This window comes from Lissotriton vulgaris, unplaced genomic scaffold (genome assembly GCF_964263255.1).
Source record: "Lissotriton vulgaris unplaced genomic scaffold, aLisVul1.2 SCAFFOLD_1297, whole genome shotgun sequence".
Classification (NCBI taxonomy): domain Eukaryota; kingdom Metazoa; phylum Chordata; class Amphibia; order Caudata; family Salamandridae; genus Lissotriton; species Lissotriton vulgaris.
Window position 1 is genome coordinate 276,994 of NW_028244989.1, and position 23,887 is coordinate 300,880.

Sequence of the window (23,887 nt, forward strand, 5' to 3'; positions counted from 1 at the left end):
GCTGAGCGTAAGTTTTGATACAGACCTGGTCTAGCGCAATCAGATACCCACAGTTGGTGCTTTTGTTTGTTGCTATTTTTTTATTTTTACTTTAAAAATTCATATTTCCTGTTCCCTTTATTCGTTTTTTTGTCATTTTGGTTGTGGAAAGGTTTTCCATTTTTATAAAATGGTATGTGATTCTTATTGTATTGTGTTTCTTTGTACTTCCAAATGCTTTACACATTTTCTTTAATTTCAGCCTGTGTGCTCTGTGCCATAGCTACTAGAGTTTGATCTAGATTAAAACAACTGAAACCTTTACTGGACCCAAGAATGTTAGTGCCATTATTACTTGTGGTACCATCCTCCTCAACTAATATTCCACTTTCTCACAAACACGTTTCTCACTGCAGAGTTTCGAACTCTTTCCCATTTCACCCAAGACTTCAGGATTTTGGCCATTTTCACAGAGCATTTGGGAGGTACCTCTTCCAGGTCTGGCATGATGTTAGCATCACCTAACCTTTTGTGACATGCCTTGGTCCACACATAAATGGTGATGTTGACACAGTATAATCCTTTTCTGACTTGTTGGGTGTCGTGGTCTGCGGCCTACCCCCGAGTGGAGTCGCACTCCTTGGGGTCGTGGTGCTGTATGAGGACGGCGGAGCCCGCTGCCACCTGGGGCTCCGCATTGCTAAAATCCGTGTGCGGCTGCTGTGCTCCACAAGAGACCCCGGCGGCGAGGTGATACGGAGCGGAGGCCCTTCCCCCCGGGAGCGGCCTGGATCTTGCTGCGAGTGCCCCCCGGCTGGGAGAACGTACTTGGTGAGAGACCTCCTTTGGCCCGGGGACTTGGAAGGCTGGCTGGAGCGGCAGTAGTGGAAGTGGTGCTGCGGGGCTTGCGGGTCCGGCTCTGCGCACCTCCCCCACGGAGCCGCCATTTTGTTCTCGCGGCAGTGCGGCCGCTGGCTTCCCCGAGAGGCCTGAGCGGCCCGCTGCCCCCATACCGCGGTGCCCCACCGCCCATGGAGAACTGCTGGTGTGTTTCCTGGGAGCCGGGGCGGCAGTGCGGTTGCTAGACAGATTTGGAGCGGCCTCTGGGCTGCGCATCAATCCTGGGAAATCCCTGACTTTTCCACTAGCGGGCTGTGACGTGGACCCGGGTGGGAGCATCCCGCGCCTGGGGCTGCGATGGGAGTTGGAGGCCTCCCGATATTTGGGCATTCAGGTGGCCTCGTCTGACGAGCAACTGCTGGTCCATAACGCCGAGAGGGTGCTCTGCTCTCTGCGCCAGTCCATGTCCATCTGGAATACGCTCCCCCTGTCTCTCATGGGGCGGGTGGCGATTTCCAAAATGGTGATGTTGCCCAGGATATTATATATCCTGCAAAATACGCTGTGCCCGCTCCCCCCGCGAATATTTTGCACGCTCGACGCGCTACTCACGTCCTTACTTTGGGCAGGCGGCCGTAGTAGGGTCACCTTGCATACTGTGGTCCGGGGCTGGGAGGAGGGGGGGCCTTGAGGCTCCGAGGTTTGACCTCTACTATTATCCGGCACAGCTCCTGCCGGCCGCATGGTGGTTCGCGGGCACAGACAACTAGGAGCTGCGGCTCCTGGCGGGAAGAGCGGACTAAATAGCCTTGCAGGTGGCGCTGATGCAGGGACGGGGGGCGGACGGGACCTTGCCCTATGTGGTGCGCCATCCGGCGGGGATCTGGCAGCGGTTTGTCGAGCGGATCTTGAAGAGCGCCCCCTTTCATAGGGAACTGCCAGTGTTGATTTTGGCCTCGGTAAGGTTGATGGAGGAGAATATGTCCTTCCGGGAGTGGCGGGAGGGTGGGTGTGAGACTCTGGCTGACCTTTACCCAGACGACTCCTTCGTGTCCTTTGAGCGCGCTGAGGAAACCTTCGACCTGGGCAGGGGACAGTACTTGCATTACAGAGGACTGCTGGAGATGGTGAGGGCGACTTGGCCTCAGTTCCCGGAGGCGCCTCATTTGACCCATACCCTCAACATCCTTCTCTCCTGCGGCAGGGGACAGCGACTGATCACCTTACTGTACTCAGCCATGAGACGGGATTCAACACCACCGGTCGTGCCGTCCTGGGCGTCATGGGAGGCGGACTTGAGATGGTCCTGGAGCCGGGGCAGCGCAAACGTATTGGTCTCCTGACCCGGAAAGTGTCATGCAATGCACGGTTTAAATTGATCCACTTTAATTTTCTACATCGCACCTACATGACCCCTGTCTCCCTGGCCCGCATTTCAGCGGATCGGACAGACAACTGCCCTAGGTGTGGAACGGAGAGAGCTGGATTCTTACACTTAGCCTTGGAATGCCCGCAGGGCGGTAGCTTTTGGTTGGCGGTGGTGGAGCGCATTGGCCGAGTTACGGGCTTCCGGATTGCATTGGCCCCACTTCACTGTCTCTTAAAATTGGTACCCAAGCCCAAAAAGAGGAATTTATCCTACAAGTTGCTACAGTTGCTCCTGGTGTTAGCACAGAGGTGCATAGCTATTACATGGATGGGGCAGAGGGCCCCCAAGTTCTCCCTCTGGCTTAGAGATTTTAGGGAATGGTCCCAGGCTGAGGAAACACACATGCAGCACACGCGCCGTGATGAGAGGCTTCAAGAAGACCTACTGGCTTGGAGGGTGATGTGTGCTGAGGGGCTGCCTGGTGATGCCTCGGATGCGACTAGTGCCGAATTGTTCACCCGTGAGGAGTCTAAATCTGAGGAGGTTGTGGCAGGAGGAGAGGTGGAGGGGCCTGGTTTGGGGTAGTGTCCCGACGGGCACGCACTTCTGTTCCGTATTAGGTTGTTATGTGAATTGTCTAGATTCCCATAGAATTGCTTAACATGGTGATGACTGTACCCTGCTGGGCCAAGAAGAGGTAACCTAGCTCTTACACGTACTCTGTTATCGATGCCACATAGGGGGGGTTTTGTTCTATTTTTTATGTTGATTGTGTTTTTGATGCGAACATTATCTGTGAAGATAGTTGGGTGACCGGATAGATGGACGACGTAGGAGGGGGAAGAAATAAGAAACAGCGGAGACATGCGTTACATGTGTATTCAATGCAATTGGTTAAGTCTATTTCTGTTTTGAGGTGCCTCTTGACTTTACGCCGCCCGGCCTCCGGCATGTGGGCCGTATGGCTGTGTATTATCCTGTATGGTACCCTTGGTTATCCTTATATTATTACGCCTATGAGTAGACTGCCTGATTGTGTCTTCTATGCTGTCCGCAATAAACCTATTTTTCAAAAAAAAAAAAAAGAAAGCACTGTTAGGGGGCAGAACATTCATGTTCAGGACGTCCATGGTTTGGAATTCCCTGCCAGATGCCTTGCGCCAGATTAGCTGCGAAACACAATTCAGGAAAGCAGCAAAAACATGTTTTTTGAACCTAATTTAATCCCCTGGGATCCGGGCTTTAGGATTTCGTGCGTCACCGATTGCTATAGCGCCGGGACTCCTCCCTTGGAGGTAGCTGTTCGCGCTCTATAATTGGCTGTATTATTATTATTCTTATTAATAACAGATGGATACTAGGTAAGTAACATTTTCCCTTAATGCCTTGACCCCCAGGAGGTTTTTGAGCACCAAAAAAGTGAATATGCCTAATGTTAAAACTGTGCACTGGGGAGAAGTGGCAAATCTATCCACCTGCCAGTGGACCTCTGTGGCAACAAATTCTAGCTTTATCTCGCTTGGAGTTTTTTGTGCCTAAGTCAATAGCTTAAGTGGGAGATTGATGATGATGATGATGTACCAGACATAGAGTATCCTATCCAGCCACAGCTTTTGGTGCTGTGCTGCTGAAGGAATTTACCTCCCATTTCAGAGACTGTCGGAAGGTAAAAACTTTAGTTAGTACCACAACTTGGCGGTTCCAACCGCCGCTCCATTGCAATCATTCAGAATTCGCACTTAGGACTCTGTTAACCACAAATTGTTGTTCTTTCAGTGGCACTTTACTTTTTTCAGGTGCTTTTTTCATTGAAACTTTAAAAAAAACATATCTCTGGTTCCCTTCATCTAATTTGAATGATCTTGGTGTCTTTTTGTTTATTACAATTCCATCTACTTTTATTCTAAGTTAGTATTGAAATTTTTGATGTGTTCTTTAATTTAAAATTGTTGGTACTGCTTGAACTTAATAGGCACAGCTGGCGGTGGTATACATAAGGGATTGAACAGAGATTTGCGAAGAACGGCGTAGTGGCCTACTCAGAATGCATATAATAGTTTGGTAATGGTTACCCCTCCTGCCTTAATATTCCAATTTCCAGTACCACATTTACAAAATACCTATATATTTTTACATGCAAGAGTTGCGAGCTCTGCTCCCACATTCTCTGCATACCGTACTATGTACTGGACATACATTCTCCATTATTAGCAGTGCGTTGGTACTCGCTTCCTCTGAAATCTGCTCCTGTGGTTTGAATGCATTTGATGCCTTTTCGTTCATTCCCTCGATCTATTACACACGCCTGTCCAGTGCTGCTGGAGTTGCCCCCCCCCCCCTCCCTTGGCAGGTATCCACCTGACCTCATTCCTTAGATCAGTGTCTTTTCCCTTTATTTGTGCACATTCGCCTGTTCAAGCTTTGTGCGGCCTAGGGTTACATCACAGCCCGAGCCACGTTTACATTGTTTCTGCTCAACGTTCATTTTAGCTTCGACAGCACCGCTTTCCCAGCCAGTACAATGAGCAATTAGTGGGCTTAGATCAGCAACATAGCGGGGGCCACTTTACTCATCGCAATGCGTTCTTGCGAAAACCTTTTTGTTTGTTTACATATGTTTGTGCAGGTGTCTAAATAGCTTGATGTCATCGGGACCCATCCCTGCAGAAAGTGTTCCATATATTCACCATGGTTTCTTTGAAAAACCTCCTCAAGTTTCACTTGAGCTTCCCTCATGCCTTTTCTCATCAGTCCTCACTGTGGAACCACGCTTCAAATAAAGGCTGCCCATTGATCCGGGGGGCTTGGTGTTTGGATGTGTTGAGGGCTGCTACCCTCACCTTCACTCTGCACGTATTTACGCCTTAATGCTTCTTGGCAGTATTAAATTAAGACAAAGCTTTCGCATAGGGATCAGGCCGTCCATATCTCTCAAACCCCTTATCACACTTAGATGGATAATTTAGAGTCCGCATTTAGTTTGATACCGTGACTTGATTATTCGTCATGTATATGTAGGGCTCCCAGTTTTCTAATATTTATTTTTGGACATTTCTGTCTGTATTTATCCATATTTACTTCTTGCAAATTTTTATATTTACTTTGGAAGATGAAACTAGTATGTTTCCACTTTTATTTAACCAGTATATACAGATGATAAATCAATACACTTCTATGAAAGCGTGCACATTTTAGGATCAACTTGGTGAATATCTGCTGCTGTATATCCCTCCTTATTGAGATGTCTTTCTCTGTTTTTTTAAACGCCCTTAGCTTTCAATCCAAACAGCTGTTCGCCTGGCAGGCCTTACTGACCGCAGTTTGAGTCACTGTAAAAAACAACCAAAGTTCCGTTTTTAACCACAGTTGAAAATAAATACACAGAATACCATTTATTTTCCTGTCTGTATTTATTTGTAAAAATAAGTGACAAAGGAAAACAGGGAGCTGTGAACATATGCTACCACCAGAGCGGTCTTCTTGAGAAGCTTTGTTTGCGCATGATGCCTGCACTGTAGCGTTTTCCTTGTTACTTAGTTCAAAAGTCAAAACTTAGTTCAGCGCCAAGACACCTCCGGGTATACGTGCGCTTTACAAATCCATATAACATAACAGAACATAACAAAGGAAGAAACATGGTGGCCTGAGCTTCTCTTATCTGGCCCCTTCCTTTTGGAATTCTTTACCTCTTTCTATTAAAACAACGGCCCATTACATGGAGTTCCGCAAACGGCTGAAGACCTGGCTGTTTTCACAAGCCTTAGCTGAGTGAGCAGTTCACCTTTTACACTTGTCCTTAGCGCCAAGAAACCGCCTGGTCAACGTGCGCTTAACAAATCCTTTCGACTTCAAGAAGCATAGGTCACAATTGCGCTGAAAATCGTTCCCATCTATTTCTAAGGCAGATTCAGAAATATGTCAAAAAATCATAGCAACATGTCTAGCTGGAGTCCTTGTGTGTCACCTCTTATTAAAAACAGGGATTTATTCCCAGTAGAGATACAACTTTCCATATGAAATCTTTCCATCTTTCCTTGAGCCTTGTTGATCAGGCCAAAACTCTTCATGAACCTACTGCTGTGATCTTACTCAACACTCCTTTTGGACTCGAGGTCTCATGGCAGTTTGTGGCAGGTGGTGTCACACTGGGCCATCCATTGTCAGTTTACGTTTTCCTGCTGTTACACGCAAATCTCTAGGCATTACGTGTATGAACAGCATCATATCCGTACCGAAGTCTGTCCAGCAGTGAACGTGGCACTGTCCCCCCACCCCCGTCGTCTCTTTCTTTCTTTTATATTGACCTGTTGTGATCCAGCTGAGCAACTAAAAACCTTTTATAGTTTGTCCTGGGGTGATTGATCTGCACTACTGCTTATGCATGCATACCTATGTATGTACTGCTACTTGACAAATCCTTAGGTACGATAAACCAGTTAGCATTACAAATCTGCACTCTGTCGAGATGCAAGTTAACTATACTCTAATATTCTGTGCATATTGGGTATGCTGTCACATGACTATAGAATTGTCTCAATTGCACGCTATCCTGGAGGGTTTCTTGCTTTCAGTTTAGAAGTTGGTTTTTAATGAAACTCTGAAGACATGCTGACTCCAACTACAGCCATAGAGAATCCTTCTAATTTATCTTGTGGAATGCATGAACCTAATTAAGATGGTTATCTTACCTAAATTCTTCGATCTATTTAATTTACTCCCCTAGTTCTTCCAGCTCCTTTCTAAAAGAAACTAAATTATGCTGTCATAAGATGTTCTTGGAACCATAAGCAACTGAGACAAGCCAACAAATCTTTTCAGCTGCCATTAGAAAGAGGAGGTTGGACACTCCCCAATTAGATGCTGTAAGGGTTGCCCTAGGCAGTCAGCTAACTCAATTGGCTGTACACTCGGTGCAGCAAAGCTCTTTTGTATACATCTTTTATGCAATTACTCCTGAGGGACACTGTCAAAATGTAACAAATCAAAGTATTTCAAGAAGATTAAACTCAAGACCTTAGCTACGTTCATTCTGGTTTGGCCTGAGACCATAACATTACTTAAGATGCCTGCACTGCACATCACAGCTAAACAATGGGACAATCCTGACATGCATGCTATTTTTCCAATCAAAATGGCAAACTTTCACTTAATAGTAATGTAAGAAAATTGTTTTATTTATTTTTTACAAAATGCTACTCTCAACTGTTCTAATAAAAAAAAAACCTAAACAATATGGTTGGCAGCCTTAAAGGAAATAACAGACGCTTTCTGTCATAATATACCTCCCCATATTTAAATATCCAACGTTATCATGCTTTATTTGATTCTATCTAACCCTTGTTAAAATAGTAAATTGATGCAAGGCAGCGCCTCAAAAGTGTCCTAGTTTTCCCTTTGCTCTTGCCCCATGAGTTCAAATGGTCGTCTTTGCTAACTTATGTCTCTGCCGAGGTTTTTGAGGCACTATGCAGTAGGTACAAGACTACTGCTCTTTCTGATCAATATATCAACGTTTTGTGGCCACCCAACCCAAAAAGTTGTTTTTTTTATTCAGCTACTATAGCATGCCGTCCAATTGCAAAAAGCTTGAAGAATATCTATAGGCATAACTTTAATGAATGGTGGAATAAAATCAATGAAGCGTTTTTTTTTAACAACGCCTGGCCATGTTATGAAGCAAGTTCGACAAATGTATCTTTAATGCCATATGAGTAATTATATCTTTTAAATTCTAATGGACTTCAATACCACAATTTGTATTTTTCCCTGAAGCTTTACTCCTGGGGCTGTATTACAGTAAGTGCCCCGGGTGTGCAACGGGCGTTTGCACCAGCTTTGCGTGCCCCCAAGGCTCTTTGGTCTTACAGAAGGGGGCGCAGACGCTTGTGCGTCCCCTTCACTAATACAGATATAAATAGTGCTAAAGTGCCAGCGCTACCTTCAGGGAGCGTTTTCTCATTTGCATGGGGTGTGCCCTATGCAGATGAGGGAATTCCTTTGCCTCTGCGCACACGCCTTATTACCGATGCATGCGCAGAGGCAAAGCCTCTCTCAGAAGGCACACTCAAAGCGCTACATAAAAGGTGGCACACTGATTGCGCCCCCTGAGAGCAGCTCTCTGCAGGGGGAAAGAGGGTCCTGTGAACCTCCTGACATCCCCTTACAGGCAGGTGCAGTCAATGACTGCACCCGCCTGCAAGGGCATCTCTAATCCCCTGTAAAAGTGCAGGCGGGTGCCGCCTTCACTGTGAAAACACAGATCGTCTGGAAGCAGCCTCTCTGTGTTTTCACATGAATGCGCATGCCCCAGGTCAACACACTTAGCTTAATAGGGCGCACTTTCATTGTTTGCACCAGGCTCACCTTTTAATAGGTGAGCCTGGCGCAAACAATGAAAATGCATAATACGGCCCTTGGTATGGCATGTCTTTTCACTTGACTGCATTGAATTAGGCTTCCATTTCAGTAATTCGGCCTGTTTGTGTTTGTTGCCCTGACCTATACGTAGGCCCTCCTAGTCAAGCCACCATTGAAACCTTCTCATCAGAAGAGACCTAGAATTGATATCTTGCTTGATCTTAATTCCTGACTTCAAATTAGTACCCAAACAATACGTAAATATTAGCTCTAAACCATGTATGTCAATTAAACATAATTGTTTATCCAAAAAGTCACACAATCAAAAGGTGTCTCAAAAGATCATAATCTAGAAATCCTTAACCATTAATAAAAGTCCATACACTGCCAACCAAAGTCCTCATATTGCCAACAAGGATTCAACAAGCTAAAACCAAACAAAGCAGTGCAAATGAATTAATGGATTTGGCGACAGGCTCTAGAGTTTATAGCCACCAGTGTTTAAAAGATAGATAAGTTATTTGTTACCATACGTTTGACTTCACGTTTCGCCTGTTTAGTGCACATTAGGAAGGGCCCTTGGATTCTTGCTGTTTCTATCTGGAGGGCATATTTGGGGGTTCTGCTTCTTAGACCAATGCTGCCCAATATTCTGTTTCTGTGGATTGGGTCTAGGTCATTCAAGTTTGCTATGGCTTTGAGAAGTTTCTCGGAGTGCATCTTGTTGAGTCCCTGTAAGGGTTTATCCATAGTACAGCATCCTTTCTCATGTTATATTATACCCTGAGTGTATATATTTTCTCTGATCTGCTTATGCTTCGCAGCTGTGGTCCTTGTTCTAAGATGTTGACTTGGGGTTATTCTTTAAGCCCCATCCTGAGCTCAATGCTTGGTTGTGTGTACAGTGTGCAAGAGTTGAAAGCGTCTTAGAATAGTGAAATAAATCCATGAAACCTATCACTGTAAGATTGGCCTGATTAGTTGTAAAAGTGAAACTAGCTTTAATTGAATTTGTACCTGGGTGAAAACATTTTAGGTCAGTAACAAAGGTTGAAGATATTATTCCTCCAGGGTGTGTGGTGGTTTATGAGATGGAGATGTATAGGAGATATTCGAGCCAGCCAAAAGATGTCTGTTAGCATTCACCCATAGAAACCTGGTTTTCCTTTAGAGATCCAACCACTCAGAGAGGCAACAGCAGTTCTCTTCCCGGGGATACTCATCAATAGCCATGAGCACTTAATAGTCCCGCCCAAGTGTGGGGACCCCGTAGCATATAGAAAATACATATATGCATGTAAAAAGTACATGTATCCTCAAAAATACATATATTTGTATACAGACATACATGCAGCCTAAAACACCAAAAAAGCAAAAATGCCAAAATTGTATTGAATTTTTTATTTAAAAAACAACATATATTTAATAGCATTTCTGTAATATAGAACATGCCCAGTTCCACTTTTTGAACAAAGCCTTTATTTTCAGAGAAAAAGCACAGTAATAGAAGGCATGTTAGCTCATAGGTTGCAAAGATAGACCACAACAGAACAAACTGGTTCCACGCCTTTAAGACCTCCAAGACCTCCATGCTGCCATCATGCCTCACAGGTGACCGTTAGGTCAGTTCTTTTTCTGGCTCCTTCTTTGAGGATCCTGGAGAATTGAGCTCATCAGTTTGTACATTTCTGACAAGAATTGTTATATAGAAGTCGGTTTTATAACCTTCATTCAGTGTTTCTAAGTGCAATCTGTACTTCTAACCTGTTTTTCTGACTATTTTGCTATAATTTTTAGTCCAAAAAGTGGAAAAATTCGATCCCCACTCTGTCTGCATTGTGTGAATGCCATCTTGTCATCTGCCAGACAAATGTTATTACTGCCAACAAATTTCCCGAACGACCCTGTCTGATGGGAAGAATCAAACCATGCCATACAGGAGCAAGGAAAGGTGAGATCTACAAGTGGCCTTGAAGGTTCTCAGCAGCCTTTCAAAGAGCCCTTATGCACCGGGGCAGAAAGGAAAAGAGAAAACATTGCTCTGTTTCGCCGTTGACTGAAAGGAGATTCACGTCAAGATAGATACCTGCACCATCCATGTCATTTCGATGTCGGAAAGGCCTCTGCAGGATGCGAAAAAGTTGAGGGAGAATCACCATCGAGACATTCTATACCAGCTCTGTCGACTAAAATGTCGACGTCGAGACCGCTTACTTTGACATCAGTTGCTGAAGTCTAAAGATTGTCTTCGTAGTTGGCGATAAATAAGTCAGCGATGAAGAGCAGACTTGGGTCGGCATCGAGAACTTCTCCACCAGTTAACCGGCTGACTTCGACAACCCATCAATGAAGGTTGATGTCGAAAACTCCACTGACATCAGAACATAGATGTTCAGCTTTGGGGGCCTTGTCGTCATTAAGACACTTCCAAAGCAAATAAGAGGGGTCATACTCTGCCAAAGGGACAGGACGCCACTTGACACGAAGTCTCAAAAAATAGATCCCTTTGGGAATTCTATGTTGCGCACACCACTCTTTGCTTGTATGCTCGACTCTCAAAACCCATATATCAACTTCTCACAGTTAATTCATCCAACAGGAGCTGCATGTAGTAGCCAATTGATCAAATGTAAAAAATGTTCATTTATATACCTATACAATACAAATTCATTACAGCCCCCCCCCCCTGACAGATAATTCCAGATGGGTCCACTTTTTAGATCACTTGCGGTCAATCACTGACGCCCACTCACTGTGACTTTCACTCTCATTCACTCATGCACACGCCCTCAATTCTATCCAGAACTACTCACTCAACAACAAACTTACACACTCGCAAACTCCATCCCTCACTACCTCGTTCTTGTTGAGTAGTGACCCTTGCGTGTTAACAGCAGACTGCTCTTTCTGCACTTCATTCCGTGACTGCAGGACCAGAAAGAAGTATGCTTTTCTAAGGTTTAGAACCACCAATTAGCATAATGATAACATCTCTGAATATGACATCACCAAACATCTCACATCACAGGACATGAAATTAATTAAATGAAATGAAATTCGGTTTTCTATAGCGCACTTCTACCCTAAGTCCTCGTAGCGCTTAGGCCGGCCGAGCAAAGACAACAACCAGGCTGTGCAGATTAGTGAAAAAGAAAAGTTTTGAAAAGTTTATACGAAACTTTTGTAGATCAGATTCGCTGCTCATGGTGGGGGGCAGAGAATTCCAAAAGGAGGCAGCATTCCATGAGAAGTAGCGACATCCCCATCTAGCTCGTTGAACTTTCCGTGAGACTGCAAGAAAAGCTGTGCTAGAGCGTAGATTTCCGGAGGGATGGTAAGGAGTCACTAAGGAACAAATCGTAGCAGGGCCTGAGTGCCACATAGCTTTATGGGCTATGCACATCGCCTAAAATCGAATCCTGGCCTGGATTGGCAGCCAGTGGAGCTTTTTTAAAGCAGCTGACCCTGAGTGTCTCAGAGGCAGCTCCAGAAGTAAGCGTGATGTGCAATTCTGAGTCACCTGTAGGTTTTTGATGGTGGCCAACTGGGCACCCAGGTACAGGGCATTCCCGTAGTCTAGACGGGACAAGATAAGAGCCTGCACCATAATCCTATGGGCCTGAAAAGGGAGAAGTGGCAGAACTTTTCTCAACAACCTCATCAGGCCGAAACAGGTGGCGGAGAGCTTGATAGCTTGATGATTGAAACAAAGACTGCTATCCAGCCACACTCCGAGACTCTTAATCTGATCTTTAGGCACCGGTATAGTGCCCATACAGGTCGGCCAGCCCAAAGCTGCTCTGGGTGACGGGGACTTACCCAGGAACATCAGTTCTGTCTTGTCCTCGTTTAACTTTAGATGAGAGAGTGCCATCCAATCGGCTACTGCTTCTAGGCAGCTGCCCAGAGTGCTAGATGATCCCTCAGGGTGGTTGAAAGCAACAACCAGTTGGGTATCATCTGCATAGGTGACGATTTCGATGCTGAAAGGACGCACTATTCCAGCTGAAGGCTGGGATAGTGTGTTCTAAAGGGGCCATCCAGGGAAGGGAAAACAGTTACTGTAATACCCCTTCTCTGCTTCTGACCATAATCCCTGAACTTGAAGAGAGCTCACGAGTTCTCCGGCCCTGGAGGGACGTGTCCATGATAAGCGTCTGGCTGGGAAGGTCCTTTTAACAAATGAGGACGCTTCATCCACCAACAAAGGAAGTGCTTGGGCATCTGAGCGAGAGTCACTTTGTCCTGCCAGCGGTCCGAGATTTGGGTCTAATCATCCTCTAATGCCTGCTGGAGAACCCGCATGTGCAGACTGGCATTGGAAACAATGAAGATGCAGGACACCATGGATCCCAGTAGAGAGAATGACTGTTTTCACAGTGGGATGAAGGATGCAGAGGAGAGTTTAACACTTTTTGGTGACTGAGGATAAACTCGACCTCCTAAGGATACACTCTTTAATTTGCGGTATTCATAGTCACACCCAGGTAGTGAATCCTTTGGGTTGGGTTAAGGATCGGCTTTTTGTAGTTGACGTGAAGGCCCAAAAGTTTTAGCACGCAAATGCAAGATTGTTGATGTTGCTGCAGTAGATGAGGTGCTAAGCACTGAGCAACCAGTAGTCTAGGTATGGGTAGACCAAGAGCTTCTGTTTCAGCGGAAAGGATGCTACCACTGCCATGCATTTTGAGAATGTGAGGGAGCCAGGTCAAGGCCCTTATTGCAAGAGGCCCAAGCCGTATGGAAGTGGCTACTGGTGAGACAGAAGACCATATGCGTAATCCATCTCCCAGGCACACTCCATGTCCATTTAGACACCCTCAGTCGCAACTTCTACGAAACTCGCGACTGGGTGTTAAACGATGAAGTAACACAGGACATTTTCAAACGATGGGGAGTTTCAGACATCAAACTGTTTGCGGATGCAACAAATGCAATATGATGTGTCTTCGTATCCAGGTATCCCCAACTAGGCTCCAGAGGGAATGCACTTTTGATCAGCTGGTCAGAGACATTACTTTATGCTTTTTATCCAATACCACTCATTCCTCTGGTCGTCAACAAGATCTACAGAGCCATGACCAGGATGATTCTTATCGCACCGGAGTGGCCTCGCCAATGGTGGTACTCGGACCTTCTTCACCTGTCCGAGACCACACACAGGAGGTTGCCATACGTTTTGGGTCTACTCTCCAAACTCTAAATTAACGAAGACAGCATCCAAAAGTGCCTAATGGACGGAAGGAGTCCTGAAAAAGCTCCTGTCCGGCACGGTCTTCGAAGCGTCTAATGCGATGTAGGCACTTTTGGATGCTCGTCCATTAGACCCTTTTGGATGCGGTCTACGTTATTTTAGTAGTGGCACCTGATTTTATTTATTTATTTAAAGTTTTGTATAGCGCGAACATGACCCAGGCGGGTATCAGAGCACTTTACATAAGGGTTGCGGGAGGCATAGATCGAACTCTATGGGATCACTTTAGGTCAGTATACATCAGTTACAGCAGTGACAAATTGGACTGGACCGTGACATTGGCCAGTTAGCAATTACAACAAGATAGATTGTAGTAACAAAGTCAGGTAAAAACAGGCAGGGCGATAGAGGAGCAAAGCTTCTAGTTCAGGTTATTGTTCATTCATAGAGCTTTCACTTCCCTTTTGAAGGCAAGAGTTGAGGGAATTAGTCTTATTTCCACAGGTAGGGAATTCCATGTTCTTGGGGCAGTCCCAGAGAAAGTATGTTTGTAGGTTTTCAGTTTTCAGTTTTTTGAATTTCTTTGGCTTGAGGAGCAGAGTGCTGTAGCTCCTTGAGGGCCCGGCGCTACCCGATAGCTCAAGCTTATTTGTCAGATAGATAGGGGTATTGAAGTGTAGTGCTCTATGGGTCAAACAGTCAAATTTGTACTGGATCCTTGCCTCTAATGGGAGCCAGTTGAGCACTTTAAGGTCAGGAGAGATGTGATTGGATTTCTTGGAAACTGTGATGTCTAGTCTCAGCGTTAAGAGATGCTCTGAGTGGGGCTAAACTGAGTTTTGGGAGACCGCATAGAGTGACACTGTCGTATTCGAGTCTTGAGATGACTAGTGCTTGCACCGCTGATTTGAAGTCTTCTTGTGGTAGGTACGGTTTAAGTTTTCAAAGGATGCCTAATTGGAAGTTTGCTCCTTTAGTAGATGCTCTGATGTGATCTTGCATGTTTAGGTTCTTGCCGAGTACCACACCCAGTGATTTAGTGGAATCAATGATGTGTGGTGTGCAGTTGAGAGCGGTGAGGTTTGTTAGGAATTGCCCCACAGTGGAGGATTGCAGTCCGAGAAATTAGGAGGAATTCAGTTTTAAGGGCATTTAGTTTGAGGTGGTTGGAAGTTAGCCAGTTTAGGGTTTTGTGTAGGGTTAGGTTGAGTGACTGCATGTCTTCAGGAGAGGATAATTTCATGTACAGTTGGGAATCATCCGCATACATGCGATATTGGATGTTGAAGTCCTTGAGGATTACAGTTAGCGGTTCAATGAAAAGGTTGAAGAGCGTGGGGGAGAGTGAGGACCCTTGTGAGACACCGAGTGCAGGGACTGGGGTCGGATAGGGTTTGATTGGTTTTGATTCTTTGCATTCTGTTGTTGAGAAAGGAGGCAAGCATTTTAGGACAGTGCCTGAGAGCCCCATCCTACCTTTAAGGAGGTTAAGTAGGTTGTAATGTTTGTTCGTATCGAAACCAGAAGAAAGATAGAGTAGTATTATTAGGCAGGCTTCATTTTGATCAAGCAAAGAGAAGGCATTGTCCTATATATATGTGATTGCCGTCTCGGTACTGTGTCCAGCACGGAAGCCCGATTGGAATAGGTCGAGGAGTTGGACTTGTTCAGTGTGTTTAGGCAGTTGTTCATGAACACATTTCTTGAGGAGTTTTGCCTGCGTAGGAATGTTTGTGATAGGAAGATAGTTATTCAGGTCTTCAGGGTCAGCTGTGGGTTTTTCTGATGTTGAATTACTTCCACTTTTTATTGATTACCTTATTCCTGTAGCATGAAGTAACTAAATATTCTGGCTATTTTCAAGAAGAAATTGGAACATCACACAGTTCCCTTATTTAATAGGGAGATTGGAGGCGACCATTAATTTCCTTTTCTCTATGGAGCCCTAGAAATACGTCTTTAAACAAAAAACATACCTTTATCCTAAACCTGCAAGCCTCGAAAAATTCATGTTGGTGACGAAACACGTCGGCTGTTTTTTTGAAGCAAACACCTGTAAAGATGGATTGTACAAATGAATATGATAATATTGAATGTGCTGAATAAACAGTGTTTCTATTTTAAATACTCTTTGTGTTTGGATCTTACAGTTATGTAATACATATTGAGTGCTTGGATTGCCTATCTCAATAATACTGTATACAGTTGGGGTCACAGGACATAGACTGTAATAATCACCTTGAGTAGTAGGGTGTTGTTAAACCCAAGTGCACCATATTTTTTGAGTATACCACTAATATTTACTAAATACCCACCATTTACATTGTGTCTTCTAAAAGGTTCGAATGATAAACCACTGCTTCTCTGTATGAATTGTTATTGCTAATAGATCTGTGTATTTTAAATGAGTTATTTAATGCAATTTTGGCATGTTTTAGTTTTTTTGGGTGTTTTGGCCTGCATGTATGTGTACATACATATATATGTATGTTTGAGGGTACTTTACACTTTTAACTCTTTAAATATACATGTATTTTTGTATTTTTTATATGCTCGGGGGTCCCTGGGCATGGGCAGGACTATTCAGTCGTTATGACTGATGAGTTTACCCCTGGAAGAGAACTAGGATTACAATTGAGTAACTTATCCTTTTTTATAAAAAAAAAAGGTCAGGATGGGCGGTAGGACCTCCTACTGTACTGTGTAAGTTGGTGGATCCTAAACGAGATGAAAATGTAGTGCTGCTGGTTTTGAAAAGGAATTATTGTAAGGACTTCTGTTATTCTTTGATCCTTGCTGATGTGAGATCACTAGCCAGAACGGTTTGCGTTTGCCGGATGCATATGCAAGTTTCCTAAAATACTGGAGCAGTGGATGTAAATAGCTATTTGATTGTACTGCCTTAAAACAGTGACTTTTAAGAGCGGTTCTTGTGTAATTCAGTCATTCAGTAGCCCGAGGCAGGATTCGTCAATGTCCCCACCACTGCAGTGAGGCATCAGCGGAATCGAACAATAATGCCACCTCTTTGTTTCACTTTCACTCTGTCATAAAGATTGATCAGCTCACTGCTTACTTAAGACAGGTGGCTTGTAGTGTGGGAATGCTGATCATCAGGCTGGTTTAGACAACCCTTTTCTCTTGCTGAGATATTATTTCGGCCCTGTAAATTACTGTTTTTTTTTTTTTTGTTTTGTTTTTTGCCTTGCGAAGCTATTAACTGCGCTCTGTCTTGAACTGAAAACGCAAAAGCATCAAGGGGAAGGGTGAGGCGGAGTGAGAGTCGGATACGGAGGCGAGAATAAGCCTTCACGAAAGACTGAAGTGGAGTAAGGTCTACAGTGGAGTGAGATGCAATAGATCTTGGATGTGAGAGGGAGGTTGGCAGCCTAGCATAGGATATGGAAAGCTATGTCAAGGTCTGGGTACCCTATCAGCCAGAACCCATAAAAGAAGAGATGCTGCGGTTTACAAGACTACACAAGGTGACATGTCAAAAGTTTTAGCGAAGTTTACAGTCTAATTGCTTGAAACACTGAGATACACTGCTTCCCACACAGTAATCCGACCTCTTGCGACTGGCATTTGCGTCACAGCTGACACGTACCGCTGCGCTTTAGCTAACTCGCACCCGTGCTTATCAGGTGTAAAATAGCTCCGTGGAAGTCACGTCATTTACCAGAAAATTCTGTTTATAAAAGGAAGGTCAAGGTACTTCTCGTTTGCCTTCTTTGGAAGAAATTCTGCTGCTTAAACTATTTGAATCAGCTCGCCAGCCCTCCAGTGAAAGCAGTCCATTGTATGCAGTGCTGGAATATGTGTGTTTGTCAGCAGACTTGTTTCTCAACGTCACGTTGCAATACAAGGAAGTATTTTCGAAGCCATTGTGTCCTGTTCAGAGAAGAATTTTCTCATAGGCACTGAATGAGAAGAACTATTTTAAAAGTATGCCAACCGCATTCCTAGACTGAGAGATCAGGCCTGGCACAGCGGCTGCAGTTCCCAGGCTCTGCTGTGTCGGGAAGAGATTATATTTGCCCTCGGTCTGCTGCCTTCATGGGTCTCCCACCACGGAGTGCTGGTGACGACTCGGGAGACTGAGTTCGCTTGAAGGAAACAATTATTTAGAATGAAGTAGTTTGCACTGTTGCTGCCTGGCTGGTTGATGGGTGGCCAAGCACGCAGTGTAAACAAACAGAGTTAAAATAGATGAGTCGGTCATTTCACAAATGTGGTGGCCCAGTGAACCCAGACAGTTCCGCATGAAGCATCCAGTGGCATGAAACTCTCCGACTTTGAAGTATGCTCTTGGGCATCCATCACAAATAGAACTATTCCAGTGTCCGCGATAACTGTCTAGAATAACGAGCATTTGCAATGCAAGCGGTCTCTCCTTTGGGAGCTTATATGTATTTAGCTATGCAGCACATTAGCCTGGGTGCTGAAACATCTACTGTTCTTTAACATGGAGAGAAAATAAGCACCAAACTGCGTGGCACGCCAGGTATGGGAACACATGGAGAGAAATATTGCCTTTCAGCAGGAAATGGTATAGTCCAAAGCTCTGTTTTTAATATAAAATCAGGCCCTTCGGTGGCCATATTACTGAAAATCCAAGATTTGAAAACAATATTGTCTACTGGTGTACGTGGAAGACAGTTTCTATGGACTGGAATATAGAGAATGCTAAACTGATTCTGGTATTTTACTGGCCTCTGCTGGTCGATTTCTATCAAGAAAGTTAAATAGAGGTAATTGCCAGAAAATTTTCAAAAAGAAAGTCCCTCAGCAGAAAGCAATTTTGTTATTTTACTCACCTCTCCTGGTCGTTTTCTATCAACACAGTTAAATAGAGGCAATTGAACAGGAACAAAGTGCTTTTGCAGAAGCAGACAAGTCCTAGGGCTGCTCTCCAGAGCACACAAAGTGCATACACCTATAAGTATTTACTAAAGTGTATACAGGAGGTCTCGAGTGCTCGACCTAAAAATCTGCTGTGATATGCAAAGCCTCTTACTGATAAAAGGTAGAAGAGCATTGGCATGTTTAATTTCTAGTGCATATTAAAGTGAATGTTTGCTCCCCTCTTTTAACCTCCTCATATTTCCTACTTGCCGTGCTCCAGGCTGTGCATTTCAAACACCACACACTTTTGGGCTCCAGAGAGGGAAAAGCGTGGATGTGAATGTTGTGCATCTGTCAGAGGTGCCTGTCTGGAAAAGCTGCTTTGGAATGAGCTGCTTCTAATCTAGGGCATCATCACTGCGAGACATTGTAATCAATGCCCCCAAAATATTCAATTTGTAAGTGAGGAGCACCTTTATTCTGGGATGAAACCCTTGCTAAAGAGTTAAACTTGCATGGCTTGTAGGTGATCATGCTGCATGTTTCTTTCCTCTGAATGGCAGGTAAGGTGTATGGAGCAGGGTCCCTCTGTACGTCCTTACTTCCTTCCGAGAGTATTTGCATGATGTATGTATGTAAGAACGTGTTCTATGTGCATTGATGCTGCCCCAATTTACAAGGCGCCAAAGTAACGGTATGCCTTCTCAAGTTCAGGCACCTGCGGCAAAGGCATGTTATGGTGAAGATTATAGAGATCCAGGCTTTCTGATAGGCACCTGGTTAGCAGCTAGCAGAGGACACAGTTTGTTCTTGGATGTAACCACCATATTTCCATTTCCCCTTAGGATTGAAAAACGTGAAAAGTACAGCCGAAGACGAGCCTACAATGACGATTCGGACATAGACTACATCAATGAGAGGAATGCCAAGTTCAACAAGAAAGCTGAGCGCTTCTACGGCAAATACACTGCGGAGATCAAGCAGAACCTGGAGAGAGGAACAGCCGTATAAACTGTTTAAAGTCTTAAAACCTGCAGACAATGGAACCATTGACCGGTTGCTCAACCAACATTCGTCAATATGTCTGACAATTAGACAACTTTTCACAAGTGCAGTCGGTGTCACAGTTATACATTCTCCACTACAGAAAATAATATCATGTAATTATCCCAACATTAAGACATGCCACCACTTTGAGACATTTCCTTGCATCTTTTAATTATGTACCACCCAACAAATAAAAAATATAGCAAATGATGTCTTGGCTTTAGGCACTCTTGAGCAACTGACACCTGTTGATGGTTTTGGCAAAGCTGTGGAATTCTGGTAACGAACCACCACTAACTACTGACACTTTCTTTACACTGTGTCAAAAGCGAAGTCAAAAATAAGGTTAGCATTTTAATGTCCCTAATATTGGGCAGAAAGTTAAACTTTGGAAGCAACAATTAGTTCTGTGACCAATAAAAATTGATATGGATATTGGAATTTGTTTTAATCTGTTATTGCTTTTATTTCGTAATGGAGATCTCTCTTCTAACATTCAGATGCCAGTAGCTGCGTTATTGAATTTGATATTTTTGTACATAAACACAGATTCACGTTTTCTATTCAGTTTGGGCATTTCTACAGTGAAAACAATTCCTTTGTGTATAGTCAGTCGTAAGAAGACCATTGTAAGCAGATGGATAAGTGGAAGAAGAACAGCCAATTGAAGGAGGATTTGGTGTAGGATATTTTTGTAGAGATTGGTCCAGTGGGCACAGACACAGGAAGTCTGAAGAAGAGGCGAGGGGCATTGAAACCATGGTTGGGGAGGTGGTATACACGGAAGGGCAGAAAGCAAGTGTAGGAGGAGAACATTTGGGCAGGACATTAGAGCTGGACATGTGTGTTACACTGGAGCTTCTGAGGCTCGGGTTCATGATTAAAGAAGGCAACAGCTGGAGGATCCCTCCGCTGTCCGCTTTGATCATGTGGGATCTCTCTGGGGCGGATAAACTGTCCACCATTTGCATGGAGTAACAATAGCTGGTACAGCCTGTGAAAGTCTTGTCTAGGTGTGAACCAGTAAACTCATAGGTGAATCAGAGCAGACTCTTTTCTCTGTCGTCCCCCTGATTTTGTTCTCTTCTGACATCGTAACTTCTATTTGTACAAAAAGAGGGAATCGAAGACCTGAGATATAACCTGACTACGTTATTCGTGCTGAGCAAAATATTAGGCAGCCCGGAGTATAAGCAAGGGAAGCTTGGTACCATGATTTTTAGTGTTGGTTCGCATAATGTCAATAATATGCTGTCTGATATTTGACTAGTAGTGGAAGTTGTTTCTCAATATTCATTCAATAAGTCCATTGCCGGATGCAAACATATTTCTGATTCTGAGAACAGTTTCCATGCATCTTGCTGCCTTACACTTCCATAAGAAGAGTGTTTGGCACCCTGTGGCCCTGCATGCATTGCAACTAGAATCCACAGGTGAACATCATGTAGACCTTGTTCCACAGGTAAGAGCAGCCGGGGGGCTGCTGGGAAACTGCATGCTGAACGCCTGGGACAGAGTCCAGTCCTGCTCATTTAATATTCGGTATCCCAGCAGTCCCTGGCTACTCCTCAATGTTTTCCAAAAAGCTTACCTTTCGTTCTTGCTTGGCTTTCTCTCACCATCCGTATCCGTTCGGGGGTGGCAAATTACACCCATTTCTAGGGAAAAAGAGGCAAGGCTCTAGCGGCCGTGCGGCTGAATGTGATTTCAGATTCAGGAAGTGTGGGTTGCGGGAGTGCGAGTATCCAAGGTACTGTTGCTTGACCAAAGCCACAGCTTATAGCTTTATCGCAAAAAATCTTACCATGGCTGACCTGCATACCTGCTAATGTTTTTCTTCACATAAATTAATGACTAGGGTAGAAGAGGCAGGCCAAAGCTTTATTATAGCCTCTAATTTTGCCTATGGCTGTGCACAAGGTAGGTACCACTGTCTCATAGTACCACAGGGTGTGTCAGCCTTTGCCAGAACCCTCCGCAGCCAATACTGCTGGGTCAAACCGTAGGAACAGAAACTTTTAATGGAATATGCAGTACTGAAACTTTCAGAATATAAGATAATCTGTGTTATGAATGGGTCACTGGCCTGGTAACGTTTTGTGAAGACTACGACTTTCCCTCTTGACATAAATCGGATTCCTCTATGCTGTTTACAACTGCAAGATAGTACAATGCACAAAAACATGTCATCCTAAAGACCCAAAACTCGAGCACAAAAAGGGCTTAGGGACGCCCTTCCATCCATGCCTTGATGCATTGGTTGCACTATTAATACTATTAATACCCAAAACATCTGAATGAGGAAAGGCTCGTTTATATCCGAGATCTCCACAGAGTAAGACTTGAGCTCGAATCCAGACAAGAGGAGCTGAGAGAGCATAGGCACTGGCTTTACTCTGAAAGTGTCTCGAGCTACCCAGCTGTGTTCTTCAAATCTCTCAGTCTCTGCTCTGGCACTGTCACTTACAGAGGTCTTTTTCTATATTACCACTGACAGCAGTTCTGAAGTTTGTCAAGCTGTATTACACCACATTTCTTTCATATTACCACTTGTAGGATACTTACCATTTAAGTCCCCAAAAAGCAGTGCCTTAACTTGAAGTCTTTGTCTACCACTAACAAGCAGCTATGCCACGTTCTAAGCCACACCTTTACGTATGCTTCAGCTTTCACGTTATTCCTTTTGGTTACAGTACGAGCTGTATCATGTAAGGTGCCCACTTCCACAGTCTGAGGTGATGAATACTTGTATCCTGAATGTGTAAAGGGATGCATTCCTGCGCAGTTCAGCCATCTTTAATTTATGAAGCTGTGTATTTTGATCATTAACTCAGTGCTATGCTTGCTTGCTATACCTAGGAATTATTTATTTTTTAGAGATCACTACATGTGCACTGTGTGGGTTTTTGGTTCTGTGCCTGTTATTGTTTAGGCATCCGTTGGGGGTGAAAAAAAAAGACACTACCAATCGGTCGGCACGTAGCAAAGCTGAGACCTGTTGGCTTGGCCAAAGCACGTCTTGTATTATTATCGAGTATTGGGGTATCTTTCATAGATTCACATGCCTGAATCATTCCCCGTCGTCGAGGCGGGAGTCCCACAGTATAAACATATACAAAAGCAGTGCCTCGAAAATTTCTTGTAGTAGGCTGGAAAAACCCAAAGGCCTAACTAGGCTCAAAACTTAGCAGCCTATCTACATCATTATGTAAAAAGACCTGAAATAGCCTCAGCCAATCAGCTGTCCTCACCCTCTAGAACCTTCCCAGCTCAGGCATTTCTCCTCAGATTTTCACCGCACTTCGTGTGTAAGGGAGTCTCCCTGAGTGCCTACTCAGTTTTTGACTTTTTTCCTCAAAATGTCTGAAAAGAAGGCTCTTTTCAAAGCTTGTGGAACCTGCTACAAGAAGAGGGTCCATGTGGATGACCAGCACTCTGACTGCATTTATTGTCTACACCCTTCACATGTTGTGAAGGACTGTAGGATTTGCCGTACCTTCCCTCAGAAAACTATCAGGGATAGGGAGGCAAGGGCTCTTTTGTGGTTGAAGTCTTCTTTCACTGATGATGAGGACAAGGCCTCTACCTCCAGCAAGAGAGCCAGATCCAAAGAAAGTTCTTCTCCTGAGAGAAAGAAAAAACCTAAAACCTCTCAGAGAACTTCAGAACCCTCAAAGAGTGCATCAGCTTCTTCACGTATAACAACTGTGAGTACAGCCCAGGCTAAGACTGTTTCTCTGGTGTCTGTACTACTACTACCTTGACTTCTGCCTCTTCATCTGCTTCTACGGTTACCACTTCGACTATTACCTCACCTCTGATGTCTGTTCAACTTTTGCCATCGCCTGTCAAGCCATCGTTGACTAAAAACAAGTTGTCGTTTGTTCCATCGTCGACGTCTCCGTCGACTAAATCTTCCGGTCCGTCGACGACAATTCTGTCGACGAAGCAGACATCATCGTCGACGAAGACACTTTCGACTTTATCGTCGACGAAGGACTCGTCGACCAGGATATCGACGGCCTCGTCGACAAAGGACTCGTCGTCGAAGACACCATCGACGGCCTTGTCGACAAAGGGCTTGTCGACGAAGACACCATCGACTGCCTCGTCGGCGAAGAGCTCGTCGACGAAGGACTCGTCGACGAAGGCACCATCGACGGACCCGCCGACGAAGGGCTCGTCGACGAAGACACCATCGATGGTCCCGACAACGAGGGACTCGCGACGAAGGCATCATCGACGGTCCCGACGAC

The 23,887-nt window shown here is 44.6% G+C and overlaps 1 protein-coding gene across 1 annotated transcript in view; it reads left to right on the forward strand.

Annotated features, from left to right (window-relative positions):
- The window catches only part of LOC147666679 (pre-mRNA-splicing factor SYF2-like), a 182,632-nt gene extending 162,560 nt beyond the window's left edge, over nucleotides 1-20,072 (forward strand). The window contains exon 7 of the mRNA XM_086948974.1: nucleotides 19,430-20,072. Within this exon, the coding sequence (XP_086805100.1) occupies nucleotides 19,430-19,595 (166 nt within the window). The 3' untranslated portion in view covers nucleotides 19,596-20,072. The remainder of the gene's footprint in view (nucleotides 1-19,429) is intronic.
- The last annotated feature ends 3,815 nt before the right edge of the window (nucleotides 20,073-23,887 follow it).